The following is a 17,953-nucleotide window of genomic DNA, read 5'->3' as shown; positions in this document are numbered from 1 at the left end:
ATTACTTATGGGATATTAACTCCTCCCCAACAGGAAGTACAAGAGGATTCACCCAGCAGAGCTGCTATATAGCTCCTCCCCTAACTGCCATTACCAGTCATTCTCTTGCACCCAACGAATAGATAGGATGTGTGAGAGGACTGTGGTGATTATACTTAGTTTCATACCTTCAATCAAAAGTTTGTTATTTTATAATAGCACCGGAGTGTGTTATTCCTTCTCTGGTAGAATTTGAAGAAGAATCTACCTGAGTTTTTCTATGATTTTAGCCGGAGTAGTTAAGATCATATTGCTGTTTCTCGGCCATCTGAGGAGAGGTAAACTTCAGATCAGGGGACAGCGGGCAGATTAATCTGCAAAGAGGTATGTAGCAGCTTATTATTTTCTGACAATGGAATTGATGAGAAAATTCTGCCATACCGATATAATGTAAACTCAGCCTTAAATGCAGTAGCAGCAACTGGTATCAGGCTGTCATGTATGTATATTTTACACTTCAGTATTCTGGGGAATGGCACTTCACTGGAATTATACTGTATGCATAAGACTTTAGCCTAATTTGCAGGGACTAGCAACAGGCTTTTTAATAACACTCAATTTATTAATGTTAAACGTTTTTTGCTGGCATGTAAAATCGTTTAATTTTCTGAGGTACTGGGTGAAAAAATGTTTTGGGCACTATTTTTTTCCACTTGGCAGTCGTTTTATTTAATTTATGACAGTTTACTGATCTCTCTCACTGTTATGTGTGAGGGGGAGAGGTGCTTTTGCTACGCATCAAAAAATTCAGTCAGAAGTTTATTGTCTTCCCTGCATGATCCGGTTCAGAACTCAGGGGTCTTCAAAACTTGTTTTGAGTGAGGTAATCACTCACAGCAGAGCTGTGAGATTGTAGTTGACTGTGATAAAAAAACGTTTATTTCTGTATTTTTTTTTTATTTTTTTTTTTCTGCTATCAGGGTTAGTTATCCTTTGCTAATGGGAGCAATCCTTTGCTAAAATTGTGTTTTTTACAAAGATTTGATGCTATAACTTTTCAGTTTATTAATTTTCAACTGTCATAACTTTTTCTGTGCTTCTTATAGGCACAGTACGTTTTCATATTATAGTAAATTACTTGAAAAGTATTTCCAAGTTGCTAGTTTATTTGCTAGTGTGTTAAACATGTCTGATTCAGAGGAAGATATCTGTGCTATATGTGCTAAAGCCAAAGTGGAGCCCAATAGAAATTTATGTACTAACTGTATTGATGCTACTTTAAATAAAAGTCAATCTGTACAAATTGAACATATTTCACCAAACAACGAGGGGAGAGTTATGCCGACTAACTCGCCTCACGTGTCAGTACCTGCATCTCCCGCTCGGGAGGTGCGTGATATTGTAGCGCCGAGTACATCTGGGCGGCCATTACAAATCACATTACAGGATATGGCTACTGTTATGACTGAAGTTTTGGCTAAATTACCAGAACTAAGAGGTAAGCGTGATCACTCTGGGGTGAGAACAGAGTGCGCTGATAATATTAGGGCCATGTCAGACACTGCGTCACAATTTGCAGAACATGAGGACGGAGAGCTTCATTCTGCGGGTGACGGTTCTGATCCAAACAAACTGGATTCAGATATTTCAAATTTTAAATTTAAGCTGGAAAACCTCCGTGTATTACTAGGGGAGGTGTTAGCGGCTCTGAATGATTGTAACACAGTTGCAATACCAGAGAAAATGTGTAGGTTGGATAAATATTTTGCGGTACCAGCGAGTACTGACGTTTTTCCTATACTTAAGAGACTTACTGAAATTGTTACTAAGGAGTGGGATAGACCCGGTGTGCCGTTCTCACCCCCTCCGATATTTAGAAAGATGTTTCCAATAGACGCCACCACACGGGACTTATGGCAAACGGTCCCTAAGGTGGAGGGAGCAGTTTCTACTTTAGCTAAGCGTACCACTATCCCGGTGGAGGATAGCTGTGCCTTTTCAGATCCAATGGATAAAAAGTTAGAGGGTTACCTTAAGAAAATGTTTGTTCAACAAGGTTTTATATTGCAACCTCTTGCATGCATTGCGCCTGTCACGGCTGCAGCAGCATTTTGGTTTGAGTCTCTGGAAGAGACACTTGAATCAGCTCCATTAGATGAGATTACACACAAGCTTAAAGCCCTTAAGTTAGCTAACTCATTTATTTCAGATGCCGTAGTACCTTTAACTAAACTTACGGCTAAGAATTCCGGATTCGCCATTCAGGTACGCAGAGCACTGTGGCTAAAATCCTGGTCAGCTGACGTTACTTCTAAATCTAAATTGCTTAATATACCTTTCAAAGGGCAGACCTTATTCGGGCCCGGGTTGAAAGAAATTATCGCTGACATTACAGGAGGTAAAGGCCATGCCCTGCCTCAAGACAGAGCCAAACCTAAGGCTAGACAGTCTAATTTTCGTTCCTTTCGTAATTTCAAAGCAGGAGCAGCATCAACTTCCTCTGCACCAAAACAGGAAGGAGCTGTTGCTCGCTACAGACAAGGCTGGAGACCTAACCAGTCCTGGAACAAGGGCAAGCAGGCCAGGAAACCTGCTGCTGCCCCTAAGACAGCATGAATCGAGGGCCCCCGATCCGGGAACGGATCTAGTGGGGGGCAGACTTTCTCTCTTCACCCAGGCTTGGGCAAGAGATGTCCAGGATCCCTGGGCGTTAGAGATCATATCTCAGGGATACCTTCTAGACTTCAAATTCTCTCCCCCAAGAGGGAGATTTCATCTGTCAAGGTTGTCAACAAACCAAATAAAGAAAGAGGCGTTTCTACGCTGCGTACAAGATCTTTTATTAATGGGAGTGATCCATCAGGTTCCGCGGTCGGAACAAGGACAAGGGTTTTACTCAAATCTGTTTGTGGTTCCCAAAAAAGAGGGAACTTTCAGGCCAATCTTGGATTTAAAGATCCTAAACAAATTCCTAAGAGTTCCATCGTTCAAAATGGAAACTATTCGGACAATTTTACCCATGATCCAAAAGGGTCAGTACATGACCACAGTGGATTTAAAGGATGCTTACCTTCACATACCGATTCACAAAGATCATTACCGGTATCTAAGGTTTGCCTTTCTAGACAGGCATTACCAGTTTGTAGCTCTTCCATTCGGATTGGCTACGGCTCCGAGAATCTTCACAAGGGTTCTGGGTGCTCTTCTGGCGGTACTAAGACCGCGAGGAATTGCGGTAGCTCCGTACCTAGACGACATTCTGATACAAGCTTCAAGCTTTCAAACTGCCAAGTCTCATACAGAGTTAGTACTGGCATTTCTAAGGTCGCATGGATGGAAGGTGAACGAAAAGAAGAGTTCTCTCTTTCCACTCACAAGAGTTCCCTTCTTGGGGACTCTTATAGATTCTGTAGAAATGAAGATTTACCTGACAGAAGACAGGTTAACAAAGCTTCAAAATGCATGCCGTGTCCTTCATTCCATTCAACACCCGTCAGTAGCTCAATGCATGGAGGTGATCGGCTTAATGGTAGCAGCAATGGACATAGTACCCTTTGCACGCCTACATCTCAGACCGCTGCAATTGTGCATGCTAAGTCAGTGGAATGGGGATTACTCAGACTTGTCCCCTACTCTGAATCTGGATCAAGAGACCAGAAATTCTCTTCTATGGTGGCTTTCTCGGCCACATCTGTCCAGGGTGATGCCATTCAGCAGGCCGGACTGGACAATTGTAACAACAGATGCCAGCCTACTAGGTTGGGGCGCTGTCTGGAATTCTCTGAAGGCTCAGGGACAATGGAATCAGGAGAAGAGTCTCCTACCAATAAACATTCTGGAATTGAGAGCAGTTCTCAATGCCCTTCTGGCTTGGCCCCAGTTAACAACTCGGGGGTTCATCAGGTTTCAGTCGGACAACATCACGACTGTAGCTTACATCAACCATCAGGGAGGGACAAGAAGCTCCCTAGCAATGATGGAAGTATCAAAGATAATTCGCTGGGCAGAGTCTCACTCTTGCCACCTGTCAGCAATCCACATCCCGGGAGTGGAGAACTGGGAGGCGGATTTCTTAAGTCGTCAGACTTTTCATCCGGGGGAGTGGGAACTTCATCCGGAGGTCTTTGCCCAAATACTTCGACGTTGGGGCAAACCAGAGATAGATCTCATGGCGTCTCGACAGAACGCCAAGCTTCCTCGTTACGGGTCCAGATCCAGGGATCCGGGAGCGGTTCTGATAGATGCTTTGACAGCACCTTGGACCTTCGGGATGGCTTATGTGTTTCCACCCTTCCCGATGCTTCCTCGATTGATTGCCAGAATCAAACAGGAGAGAGCATCAGTGATTCTAATAGCACCTGCATGGCCACGCAGGACTTGGTATGCAGATCTAGTGGACATGTCATCCTGTCCACCTTGGTCGCTACCTCTGAAACAGGACCTTCTGATCCAGGGTCCCTTCAAACATCAAAATCTAATTTCTCTGAAGCTGACTGCTTGGAAATTGAACGCTTGATTTTATCAAAACGTGTTTTTTCTGAGTCAGTTATTGATACCTTAATACAGGCTAGGAAGCCTGTTACCAGAAAGATTTACCATAAGATATGGCGCAAATACTTATATTGGTGCGAATCCAAGAGTTACTCATGGAGTAAGGTTAGGATTCCGAGGATATTGTCTTTTCTACAAGAAGGTTTAGAAAAGGGTTTATCCGCTAGTTCCTTAAAGGGACAGATTTCAGCTCTGTCCATTCTTTTACACAAACGTCTGTCAGAAGTTCCGGACGTTCAAGCTTTTTGTCAGGCTTTAGCTAGGATCAAGCCTGTGTTTAAAACTGTTGCTCCACCATGGAGTTTGAACTTAGTTCTTAATGTTTTACAGGGGGTTCCGTTTGAACCCCTTCATTCCATTGATATCAAGTTGTTATCTTGGAAAGTTCTGTTTTTAATGGCGATTTCCTCGGCTCGAAGAGTCTCTGAGTTATCTGCCTTACATTGTGATTCTCCTTATCTGATTTTTCATTCAGACAAGGTAGTTCTGCGTACTAAACCTGGGTTCCTACCTAAGGTGGTCACTAACAGGAATATCAATCAAGAGATTGTGGTTCCATCTTTGTGTCCTAATCCTTCTTCGAAAAAGGAACGTCTGCTACACAATCTAGATGTAGTCCGTGCCCTGAAATTTTATCTACAGGCAACTAAGGATTTTCGACAAACGTCTTCCCTGTTTGTCGTTTATTCTGGTCAGAGGAGAGGTCAAAAAGCTTCGGCTACCTCTCTCTCCTTTTGGCTTCGTAGCATAATACGGTTAGCCTATGAGACTGCTGGACAGCAGCCTCCTGAAAGAATTACAGCACATTCTACTAGAGCTGTGGCTTCCACTTGGGCCTTTAAGAATGAGGCTTCTGTTGAACAGATTTGCAAGGCTGCAACTTGGTCTTCTCTTCATACTTTTTCCAAATTTTACAAATTTGACACTTTTGCTTCTTCGGAGGCTGTTTTTGGGAGAAAGTTTCTTCAGGCAGTGGTTCCTTCCGTATAAAGAGCCTGCCTGTCCCTCCCGTCATCCGTGTACTTTAGCTTTGGTATTGGTATCCCATAAGTAATGGATGATCCGTGGACTGGATACACTTAACAAGAGAAAACATAATTTATGTTTACCTGATAAATTTATTTCTCTTGTAGTGTATCCAGTCCACGGCCCGCCCTGTCACTTTAAGGCAGGTAATTTTTCCATTAAACTACAGTCACCACTGCACCCTATGGTTTTCCTTTCTCTGCATGTTTTCGGTCGAATGACTGGTAATGGCAGTTAGGGGAGGAGCTATATAGCAGCTCTGCTGGGTGAATCCTCTTGCACTTCCTGTTGGGGAGGAGTTAATATCCCATAAGTAATGGATGATCCGTGGACTGGATACACTACAAGAGAAATAAATTTATCAGGTAAGCATAAATTATGTTTTTTTAAATTTTAAACTACAGTCACCACTGCACCCTATGGTTTCTCCTTTCTCTGTTTGTTTTCGGTCGAATGACTGGATATGGCAGTTAGGGGAGGAGCTATATAGACAGCTCTGCTGTGGGTGTCCTCTTGCAACTTCCTGTTGGGAATGAGAATATCCCACAAGTAATGGATGATCCGTGGACTGGATACACCACAAGAGAAATAAATTTATCAGGTAAGCATAAATTATGTTTTATGCTTACCAGATAAATTCCTTTCCTTCTGGATAGGGAGAGTCCACGGCCCACGCCCGTTTTTTCTTGTCTAAGGGCAGCCCCCTATTATTTATCTTATTCTTCTGGCACCATTTATTCCCTGATATTTCATCTACTTTTCCTTGTTCATTCGGCAAAATGACTGGGGTAATGAAGAAGTGGGAGGGATATTCGGCAGAATGACTGGGGTAATGAAGAAGTGGTAGGGATATTCGGCAGAATGACTGGGGTAATGAAGAAGTGGGAGGGATATTTAAGCCTTTGGCTGGGGTGTCTTTGCCTCCTCCTGGTGGCCAGGTGTTGTATTTCCCAACAGTAAAGAATGAAGCCATGGACTCTGCCTATCTGGAAGGAAAGGAATTTATCTGGTAAGCATAAATTATGTTTTTTGGAGTTGACTGTCCCTTTAAGGATGGGTTACAAATGGTTTTCATTGGGATTTGTCACTGCGGTGGCAATATCATGGCTGCCATAACATCGCAGCTATGATATCTTCAATGTGGTTACCAGAATGTCGCCTGAGGTTTGATAACACAAATCTATATCCCCTAGTGAAATTCTGATTCTCGTTACAATGTCTTTTTAGGGAACAGTGTGAAGAGCTGCGTGCTCTGAGGTCTCAGATGAATCAGAAGGAGGTTTGCACAGAGAGGATGGCACAGCTTGTCCTAAAGGAGCAACTGGACAGGCAGCAGAAGGAAGAGGATCAACTGTTTGCCCAACTGTGGGAACAAGACCGCTTGGCCAAAGAGGACAACGAGAGCAGAAAAAATCAAGGAAAAGAAGAAAGGATTAAAGAAATGTTAGATGTTCTGCAGGTCCAGAGAGCTGCTGCTCAGGCTCAGAAAATGGAGGAGAAGAGACTTAAAGAGGAGGAAGCCCAGTTACTGGTAACAACTTAATATGTGTTTTATTTAGCTGAGTAACTGATAAATCAATGGCTGTAAACTCAGATGACCAGGGTACTTCACTGATGTTCCTTTGTAATTGTCCTTTTTTCAACATCCAAAACATGGAGCGTAGGAACATCTACACTGCATAAGTATCTAGGTATTACAGGTGTCACAAAGGTACCTTGCATGTGAACATTCTACTAGTCACTGTCCTAAAGATTTTGCCTTCTGCCAGCTTAGGTAAATGGTTCAACAAAATTGTTTAGTATGGAGAGAATTGTACAAAGCACATAAACCTCAGTTGTTAAAAGGTGAATTTAGGTCTTATTCTTGTACAGAAGGAAAAAGACTTAAAGGGACACATAACCCAATTGTTTTCCTTTATGATTTTATATAGAGCATACCATTTTATACAACTTTCCAATTTACTTCTTATCTAATTTACTTTGTTCTCTTGGCATCCTTTGTAAAAAAACATACCTAGGTAGATTTGGGAGCTAACTGCTGATTGGTGGATGCACATATATGTCTCTTGTCATTGGCTTACTGATGTGTTCAGCTAGCTCTCAGTAGTACATTGTTGGTCCTTCAACAAAGGATACCAAGAGAACAAAGAGATTTAGATAATAGTAATTTGGAAGTTGTTTAAAGATATATTCTCTGTCTGATTTTGGATTTGGTCGTACAAATAATATAATGTTCTAGCACATTACTGTACTTTTTATTTTTATTTAGGAGGCTTGGATTCCAGTATTAATTGTGATTGTGAAGATTTTGTAACACACAACAAACTTGTACGGCCTCTTACCATATTAAACAGCTAGAACACTAAACTAAATAGGATTTATTTGTTTTGCAGAGTGGTAATTTCACTGTTGTGGCACAGATCACATAACTACCACAACTTCCTCAATGCCCTGATATTATTTTTTATTATTATTATTATCGGTTATTTGTAGAGCGCCAACAGATTCCGTTTATACAGGAATTACAATGATCCCTTTACAGGTGGAGCAACGCCGGCTCATGAAGCTGGAAGATGAACGGGCTTTGAGAGAAAAGCATCAGAAACAGATGCAAGTCAGGAATATGTTGGATACTTCTATACGCTTAAAGATGAGGCGACTTGCTCGAGAACAACAGGAGGAGCTGGCTCTTGATATGAAAATCTTGGAGCAAATTATGCAGGACTCTCATGACGACACCGAGGAAAAACACCAACGAAAGGTGACGTTTACATCAGGTTTTTCTATATATAGCAGCATAATACCAAAACTTCTGTTCAGTTGGTCCAAAAATGCAACGTCCTGGTATGCAGCACAATAGAATTGGTTAGAATACGTATACGGATTGAAAGGTACAAATCAAACGCTCTGTTTTTTTAGAGCACTTTTTATGTATTTAATACCTGTACTTTAGATCGTTTAAACACATAGGAGTTAATAAATGAGAAACAGACATACATGCATATGCATATATAGAGGTGCCCCAGGAGCGCAGCTTTCAATACAGGTTTAACCATTTTGAAGGAGAAAAGGGTGCAAAAAAGAAAAAAACTAAATTCTGTAATGTGTAAGAGAATTTTACTACTGCATATACCTATGTGATTAATGCCTGCAAAGTGGTTAAACGCATAGTTAAACCCCAGAGCAGCATTTCAATACTGAGAACTAGCTGAACACATCTTTTGAGCCAAAGACAAGAGGCATATATGTGCGGCCATCAATAACCAGCTAGCTCCCAGTAGTGCATTGCTGCTCTTGAGCCTACCTAAGTATGCTTTTCAACAAAGACCAAGAGAACAAAGAAAATGTGCTTATATTTAGGAAGCTCTGAAGTACAGTCTGATCCTGTTAAAAAGCTCATCAAACAAGTTATGTACAGAAATTCTTATAGACTTATATGGTACATTTTGTAAAAAAAAAAAAAAATGAAGAAGAAAAGCTTTTTTCATATGGGATAGGCTATAGCCTTTTATTTTGTAACGAGCAGTAATTTCCCTGTAGTAAATCTTTTTCAGGGATATCACCCAATAAATATGACAAAAACAGCATTTGTTCACACACAAAGCCAACTGACATTGTCTACAGAACACAGAACGATGTAAACCCCGGCATACACTTTTCTGTCTTAAAGGGACACTCAAATCAAAATTAAACTTTCATGATTCAGATGGAGCATATCATTTTAAACAACTTTCCAATTTTTAGTGTCACATGATACAGGGGGAGTGGAAATATACATAACTTTGAAATTTGTCAGAAAATAATCTACTACACATTTGAAGTTCAGACTAAGTGCTATTACATTGTCTTGTTATCATGCATTTGTTTATTATGCAGATCTATTGTATTTACTGGTTCTTTAATGCTGCACTATAGCAGCTACAGCTCGATAGCATACTGGGGTTGTACAGACCGCGCATACTACAGATGCCTAACGTCCCTTTAGTTAGTATGTTGCGTAAAGGGGATATGTTTTAAAGCCTGAGTAGGGCTTGACTGAGTTACATTTTTTGGGTCACTTTGAATTCCTTATGCATCTTAAGCGTGAGTAAAAGATCTAAGTGATAGAAAAATATCAAATTAAAGCTCAAAAACAAAATCTAACCAGTAGTATCAATATTCAACTGTCTCGAAATGTAACACAATAAGTAGACAAACGCAGAATATACTACTGTGCAAATTGTTGTGTTGAAAAATCATAAAACAAGGAAAAACATTTATTACAAATTGTAAAGTCCAAATATAAAACATAAATGCTTTATATTTGGATTTTAAATTTTAAATTTTAAAATTCTTCTTTCTTATTAGTAAACTGAACAACTGAGAAAATTGCTGAAAACCAGTGCTATAAATAAAGGGGACATTCAGTCATGAAGTAGAAAAGCTTCATGCTTAAAGTTCCTTTATTTGCAGTGTGTTTATGCCAAGCTGAGCACCTCCCGCCACCCACAGCAAAACGCTATTAACTCAATCAGGTGGTATTTCCACCTCTTAGCCAATAGAGTGCTAACCATCCGGCATATTGCCAAAGGGCAAGCACAGCTATAGGCTAAGAGGTGGAAATGTCACCTTATTGAAAATAAAATAGTCTTTTGTTGAAGGAGCAGCATTATGATACTAGCTGAACACATTGTGTGAGCTAATGACAAGAGGCATATATGTGCAACCACCAATCAGCAGCTAGCTCCCAGTAGTGCATTGCTGCTCCTGCGTGTACCTAGGTAAGAGAACAAAGCAAATTAGATGAAATGGAAAGTTTATTTATAACTGAATGCTCTATCTGGATAATGTAAGTTTAATTTTGACTTTACAAATTTGTGATTAATGACTACATTAGTTTTTTTCACTAAAGGTATCATTTTAATTATCTCTTTATATAAACTTGGATTTTTTTTGTCATGGCTATTTATTAAATGCATGTTTGTGTATACATCATATAAGCACAAATCCAAAATTAAAAGGATAACATTCAGTGTATAGTTAATTTGATATAGTTATAAAAAAAAAGATAATCTCAAGATCCAAAACATGTCTTAAAGGGACAGTGAACGGCCCGTGCCGAGTAAAGCCGGGAGCCGGGATTTAGTTCTAGCCGCGATTGGGCCCACTGTGATTACACAGCGCACCCATGAGGAACTTTTGAGAAGAAAAAAAAATCAGAAGAGGCTGGCGAGCTGGAGTGCAGAATTATGTAACATTTTCTTTTATGTTTACTGTCCCTTTAATTATTAAAGTGAAGTATGCTTTTGTTTTCTAGTTGGAGCTACGTAGGGAGCAGCAAATATACCGAGAATATCTTGCTCAACAACTGGAAGAAGAGAAGCGTCAGGAGATTGAGATGGACACGCTGATTGAAGAGGAAATGGAGAGAGCTTGGGCCAAACGAGCTGAGCAGCGGAAAAAAGAGAAAGAGGCTAGAGATCGCTTGATGAAGGATGTCATGGATACTCGCCAACTTCAGATACAAGAGAAATGTAAGGAATTATTGGTTGGCTAGTATATTATCACCATAGCAACCTATTGAAAATGAACACTTCCTAGTCAGCCAGAATCCATGCCACTTTATGTAAAACATTCGCTGGGCAACGCAGATCATGACTAGAGCAAATAGGATTTCTGTAGTTCTCCTACAGCCTTGTTTCAATCTTTTCATTAGCAATACCAGGAAAGGTAATTTTTTTCTTCTTAAAGGGACATCAAATTCAAAAAGTAAAATTTCATGATTCCTTTGTTGAAACGTAGCTACTTTCCATATGAGCACACTGAGATAGGCTCAGATACACACATGTGTCTTTTATGGCCTATGGTCTAGATTACAAGTGGAGAGCAATTATTATCACAAATAAAGCAACCACACTCCCAAGGTCACAGTATATTACTGCTAGAACTGGAATAACAAGTATGTGAAAAAAAATTAAACTATTGCGAGTTCTCGCAAAACCATTAAGTTCTCACGTTTATGACCGGGATTGCAGGATCTTGTTTTATACAGTGAGAATTTGCAGTTTTTTAAAAATAAAGCAGCTAATTATTTATGCTAGATATTAATATCCTGTACTGTTAATCTTGTTTCTAGACCAAAACTTCAAAAACATTAATAACATGTTTTTACAATAAACAAAGTTAGAAAAACTATGTAATGAACAATTTTGCAGTGTAATGCATATAAATTGCACATCATACACACATGTACTGTATACACATAGGGCCAGATTACGAGCGGAGCACTAACAGTTATTTGCAAGCGAAAAAGGGTACATCAGGTATTATGCTCATATTACAAGTTGAAAGTAAACGCAATTGCATGAATATAATTGAAGTTCACACTTGTTGGGATAGCGCATCCTAAGAGCTCTGGTTAACTGGTGAAACAAAAAGTGTCACAAAACACATAAAAATTACATTACAAAGTATAGTTATACTCATAATAAGACTAATAAAAATTATTTAAAATAAAATTGCGGGGGGCGGAGCCAACTGCAGTGCTGATAAGACGTGTTCTAGTGCAGCTCCCGGGCCCAAGATCTTAATTTAGAGGTCTTTCCACATTTTAAAGTGATCTTCATAACTCCAGAACTTATATGAATAGACCTAAGAACTGACAACGTATTCCTGGGAACTTTTAGGGGTCCGGAGAGACTGCACCGGCCTGTCACCACAGCTATTCACTATAGAGCTGGGAGAGGGAACCGCCATCTTGCTGACCCCTAGCTCTCTACTCTACTCTACTCACAGGCTGCTGTACACCTCCTATCTATCAAGGGTCCCGACATATCCTGCACTTTGATGACTTCGTACTACTTTGTGGAGGAGTTGAGATACCTGCTTGAAAACCACCACGCTAGTCTAGCTGACAAACTGCACGCTGCTCCTCAAAAAGATGGCGGCTGTCGATCTCGGCAGCATAACCTTGCTGAGCCTACCTTTAGTGTGCGAGATGGGGGTGACGCTGCGGGGGCCCGGAGCTTTCCCCCTGACTGCAGCACAACAATGAAGGAAAAAGAGACAGATCATCCTGTTATTCCGGCGGCCAATGGGGCAGTAAGCAATACCGCAGCTGCGGACGTCTTCCCTCACACCAGTACAACCCCTCCTGCAGCTCCCAATTCAGGCCTGGCTCATGGACATAATAGCGGGTCCCAGAAACTAAGCAGCGCAATTCTAGACATAGCCCGTATTGCTCCATACACTTCCCTCCACGCCTCAGAACAACAACCACTGACTCCATCACAAGCTGACATATTACTTTTGCCTAGTAAAGCAAACTTCACCTGTCCTAGCGCAATGATACCCGGGCATACGGCTTCCAATTTGCTTCAAAAGCGTGGAATTGGATAATTTGCCAGAAACACTACTTCCCTGTAAAGAGCGGATTATTGGGGATATGTATGTTAGACTGGAAATTGGCTGAGGACTAACGTAGCTACCATACAAGTGACAGAGATATTGGTGACAGTGAGAAAGCAGCTTTGCACTAATATATCTCGAGTCACATACGGACAACCATGGCAGCGGATTTTCTCTTACTGCTATCCCGATTGGGGGAACTTTATTCTGTAGTTGTGCTCGCTATACATGCTCCAGCCTAAACACACAGAACCCTTATGGCAGCACTGAGCCTGAGATTTGGGAGACGATATGTGATTGGGCGCTACTGTTTGTATTTGATTCTAATCTGAGGACCATGTGTATAACTTTGCCTTTTTCATGCTTGCAGCTTGTGTACTAATTGATTTTTATATGTAGTGTAGACGCCAGACAACCATATGATGCTCTAATGCCCCTTTTTTACTGCGGGATTTCCCGCCTGAGAAAAATAGAGACCAGTCAGCATACTTCATGTTATTAGACCTCCTGGTCTTGCATTAATGCTTTATATGTATTTCCCACCCCTATGCTTCACACCACCAATGCTGAGCTGTCTGCGGCCGAGACAGCGAAGGCATGATTACCTGCTCTATTGCCTACTATTATCTTATAGTATAATTGTATATTTCAATGTATAGCTGTATAATAACTGGTTTTATTTTGGCAACACCCTCTCCAGCGTCGCACTACTCTCCTATACACTGATATATCTGCATAGTTCCTATTTAACAAGAACACAATGGGTCTCTCAGTTTCCTTAGTTGTCACACACTTACCCAACTCCTGTAAAGGTTAGAATGATTTTAATTTAGCCCTAGTATTAGTTAATTTACTCTCCCTAAAGCTAGCTTTCCCTTCTGTAAATGCATTCAGTCCCTCACAATATAGACTAATGGGTCCTTAATAGACAATAACAGTTTATGTCTCCTTGTTATTATTAGCTTTAAAATTGTCATCTTAATATAGAACCTCTTGTAGATAGTTAAGTGCTTTGGGGTAACCAACGTTGGTTCATGTGCTGTTTAGTAAGTTTAGGTTCCCAGGGTCCCCAGATAAGGGATAAGAGATTGTTATTAAATTATACAGCCTGGTTGCAGTTGCAGTCTCAAAGCTTAGCCTCACGGATAATCTCTATATAAAACCTAATCTCATAAAGACACCTAAGCTTCCTTGTGTGGAGCATAACATTGACCCACCATACAATTAACCTGTTTCTAGCAATCTCCTAACAACTCATGCGCCCTAGAAACTCTTCACATAGACCTAGTGCTCTCTTCATATATCTTGCTTACCATCTTCATACTACCACCACCACCCCCCCCCCTTATTAAAATGTTTACTTGGGCCTCTATCTGTATAATATGACACATAGCGATTCTTAGGCCCCTGACTTCTGTCTCAGTTAAAATGAAAAGGGAAAAACTATAACTAAGCCACCTTTTTCCTAGAATGTTGGGATGCATATGGTTATTATACATTTGAATCTCTGGGTAGATGCCATCTATAAGATTACACTTATACAACGTCTTCCTGTCGCTGAGTGTAGGGCCCGCACTCGGAGGGCAGGATTTACACTTAAACTTTTACCTTGAGATGGTATATTTAATGATAATCACCCTAGATTTGGAAGCCATCTTAGCTGTATACTAATCTCAGAGATCACCTCCTGTTTAACCATTGTTTTGTGTGTACTAGTGTCTAGCAAGATATACTATTATAATCTCGGCAGTTCCCTTTTTGTTCATGAATCTACTAGAGTGGTTATGTTGTATATAGTGGTTGGTTTCCCCCCCCTATCTCTATATAGTGCTCTGGTCGTTATGATTTAGACCAGACACTTATTTCGCGGTTTCCCTCGAAAATAACCGCATTTATTAATAACATACTATATTCTTAAATTTTAATACAAATCAGAATGCAGACTATGCACTGTGATCAATCTTGGTTTGCACAATACTCTTTACTAGTTTATAAGTCTTCGCGGTTTCCCTCGAAAATGACCGCATTTATTAGCAATTTACTTTATACTCTTAAGTTTTAACACAAAACAGACTACAAAATATGCATTGTGGTTAACCTTGGCTTGTATAATACTCGTTACAAGTTCATATGTCTATTCCACTAGTCTTCACTCAAATGTTAAACGGAGAATTTATTATGAGAGATATGTGAGGTGTGCAGTATGATATGACTGTAGGCGAATCGCACAATATACAAATTTGTTTCAGAAGCAATATTGATGTTAACTATGCACCGTATTCTATGAGTTCATATCATTCCAATTATTTTCACTCATAATAATATTTGATAATGTTCAAGTTAATTAGTAACAAAAAATAGAAAATTTGAGGTATCTTTTTCATCTGTATTTACTATTTTCGATTTGCAGCAAACTGTACTTTATATGAAGATGTGGCGATTATTGTAACTTTTATTTTGTTTTTAATGACTATCATTTGTTTGTTGTACTGTATTTAAACCTCAATAAAAATTATTTAAAAAAAAAAAAAAAAAAAATTGCGAAAAAAAGTTATAGGGACTATAGATATGAGGCCTCAGGTGTTAGCAAAAAAAACACAACATACCAAGTGATTTATCATAGTGATACATACATAAACATGTCTAAAGATGTCCGTCTGTCTATATATATATATATATATATATATATATATCACACACATACATACAGACGGAGCACTTTGCAGTCAAGTAGAGGAAAACATTAAAAAGCAAATTTATGCAATATTCATATTTAATAAATTGTTAGACTGTATTTACTGTATTATAAATACTTAAATACTACATATATAGTTATATATATATATATATATATACTGTGTATATATATATATATATATATGTGTATATATATATATATATATATATATATATATATATATACATACACTTTGGAGCCCTTTCCACTCAAATATCTGAAGGGGAGAAAAAATGAATATTGAATAATTGGTGGGGTTTTTTTTTTACTGTGTTTTTACTATAAATATATATAATTTATCTAAACCTTTTTATATTCATATAGATATATATTTTACAAAGCAAACTTCAGAAATCTATAAAAATAAATATTAAAAACTAAAAACATCTTATCCTATGTGAAGAACATAGGAATGTAAAAAATGTATTACTCACTTTGGGTTAGTGCTGTTGGGTTAGCGCGTAATCAATGTTTTTTTTTAAGTTACACTCTCTATTGAAGTATATGGGGAGAAGAAGTTAGCGCAGCTGCGATATCCGAGGTCCTAAAGTTAGAGTGTGTTGGCTTTTGCTCTTGTGTAAACATTTTATTTTTAACTTTATTATACACGCGCTAACTTCTGGCGGTGATTGTGTGCCTGAACGAAAGTGCTAAAAAGCATGCCACTTGTAATCTGGCCCATAATAATTTATTATAAATATATTTTAAAACATCATGACCCACTGACTTCTTGTTATTTAACAAATGTTCCTTTTTGTTTCTACAGTAGCCAGAAATGCAAAAAAACAGGAAGAACTTGCTCAGGACAAAGAACTTTTGGAAAAAGCTATAGAGGAACATAAATGGCTTGAAACTGAAAGAACTGCAAGGTATTCTATATTACAACTGCTGTGAACAAGATGCTAATTAGATTAAATTTTACTTATATTTACTCTCAGAATTTTCAGCCGTTATAGATATTTTGGTACATGAGTAAAACAATAGTATAACTTATTGGGCTTTATTCAGATTTGCTATATTCCTTCTTTCTTTCCTATGACATAGAGAGTCCACGACGTCATTCCAGTTACTAGAGGGATATTCAACTCCTGGCCAGCAGGAGGAGGTAAAGAGCACCCAGCAAAGCTGTTAAGTGTAACTTCCCTTACTCATAACCCCCAGTCATTCTCTTTGCCTCTGTCAATGGAGGATGTGCAAAGACGGTGTCTAACGAAAATTACGTTTTTAATCCTTTTATAGGTTCTTTTCCCTGCAAGCAAGGATTGGGGTCAAGCTGTGTCCATGTCAATCTCTTCAGTAAGAGTAATGGTGGCTATTGGCAGTTGGTCAGTGAGGTAGTCCTTACTTTAACTCCAACAATGTATGCTACCCCTTTTATAGCAAACCAGAGTTGGTTACTCTGTTTTTTTCTTATATCTTCAGGTCCCTGTCTGCGGTTGGATGAGGCTCACAGACCTGAAGCTGCTATAACTGCTCTACAGCAGAAGACCCAGGAGGGTAAGTGCTTTCTTATTTACTTCATATAAAACAAGAGTATATGTTTGAAGAAGGACGATAATATTAATCAGGGACCTGGTGGGACTTGCTACCATCAGAAAGGGTTTGTATCTCACTATATATCCTCTATTAAGGGATATTTTGCGGCTGAGCAGCTATCTGACTTTTTGTCAGGGATTTTGCCGTTTACTTGCCGGGCCTTTTTACTTATAGCCCAGGTTGTATTTATGTGGGACCGGGTGTCAGGGCGACATTTTTACTTTCACATTTAATCCCTGCATAGTAAGTTAATTATGACTTATGTTCCTTATAGGCTCAACGTTTACTGAGTTTTTATAGTCATTGCTTGTGTCAATGTTATTCCCCCTTTACAAAGAGCTCATTTGGAAAAGGTTATAGCGCAGTTACTTTGAGTGCCGTTTTCGTTATGTATGTTTATGGCCATTTACTTTTGGCCGTTATGTCTTTTTGTTGTTCCCTCCCTCTGCTATCCTAGATCACAGCAGGGTGATAGCCAATATAGTGGATTTGTGTTTGCACTTTTTCCTGGGTGATTAGACCAACTTCAAAACTGCCATTGTTGGCAGAGATTATTGCGCTGACTTGTGTATCATGGCTGGTTAGTGACTATGTCAGACTGCTCTGTATATGAAACCTATCCAGGCTTTTATGTAAAATTTCTAAAGCCTTTGAGATAATTTGAGTTGCATATGTATATATTATTTATGGTGTAGTTCATTATGTGTTTTTGAGAGCAGGGCCGTTTCATGGGCTGGG

The 17,953-nt window shown here is 39.4% G+C and overlaps 1 protein-coding gene across 1 annotated transcript in view; it reads left to right on the top strand.

Moving 5' to 3' along the window:
* CFAP53 (cilia and flagella associated protein 53) overlaps positions 1 to 17,953 on the top strand; it is an 86,403-nt gene that overhangs the window by 50,404 nt on the left and 18,046 nt on the right. The window contains exons 5-8 of the mRNA XM_053700403.1: positions 6,784 to 7,087; positions 8,099 to 8,317; positions 10,853 to 11,069; positions 16,446 to 16,548. Of these exons, the coding sequence (XP_053556378.1) occupies positions 6,784 to 7,087; positions 8,099 to 8,317; positions 10,853 to 11,069; positions 16,446 to 16,548 (843 nt within the window). The remainder of the gene's footprint in view (positions 1 to 6,783; positions 7,088 to 8,098; positions 8,318 to 10,852; positions 11,070 to 16,445; positions 16,549 to 17,953) is intronic.

The sequence above is a fragment of the Bombina bombina genome, chromosome 2 (genome assembly GCF_027579735.1).
Source record: "Bombina bombina isolate aBomBom1 chromosome 2, aBomBom1.pri, whole genome shotgun sequence".
Lineage (NCBI taxonomy): Eukaryota > Metazoa > Chordata > Amphibia > Anura > Bombinatoridae > Bombina > Bombina bombina.
The sequence above is the reverse complement of the archived record's forward strand: the minus strand, read 5'-3'. Positions and strand labels throughout refer to the sequence as shown.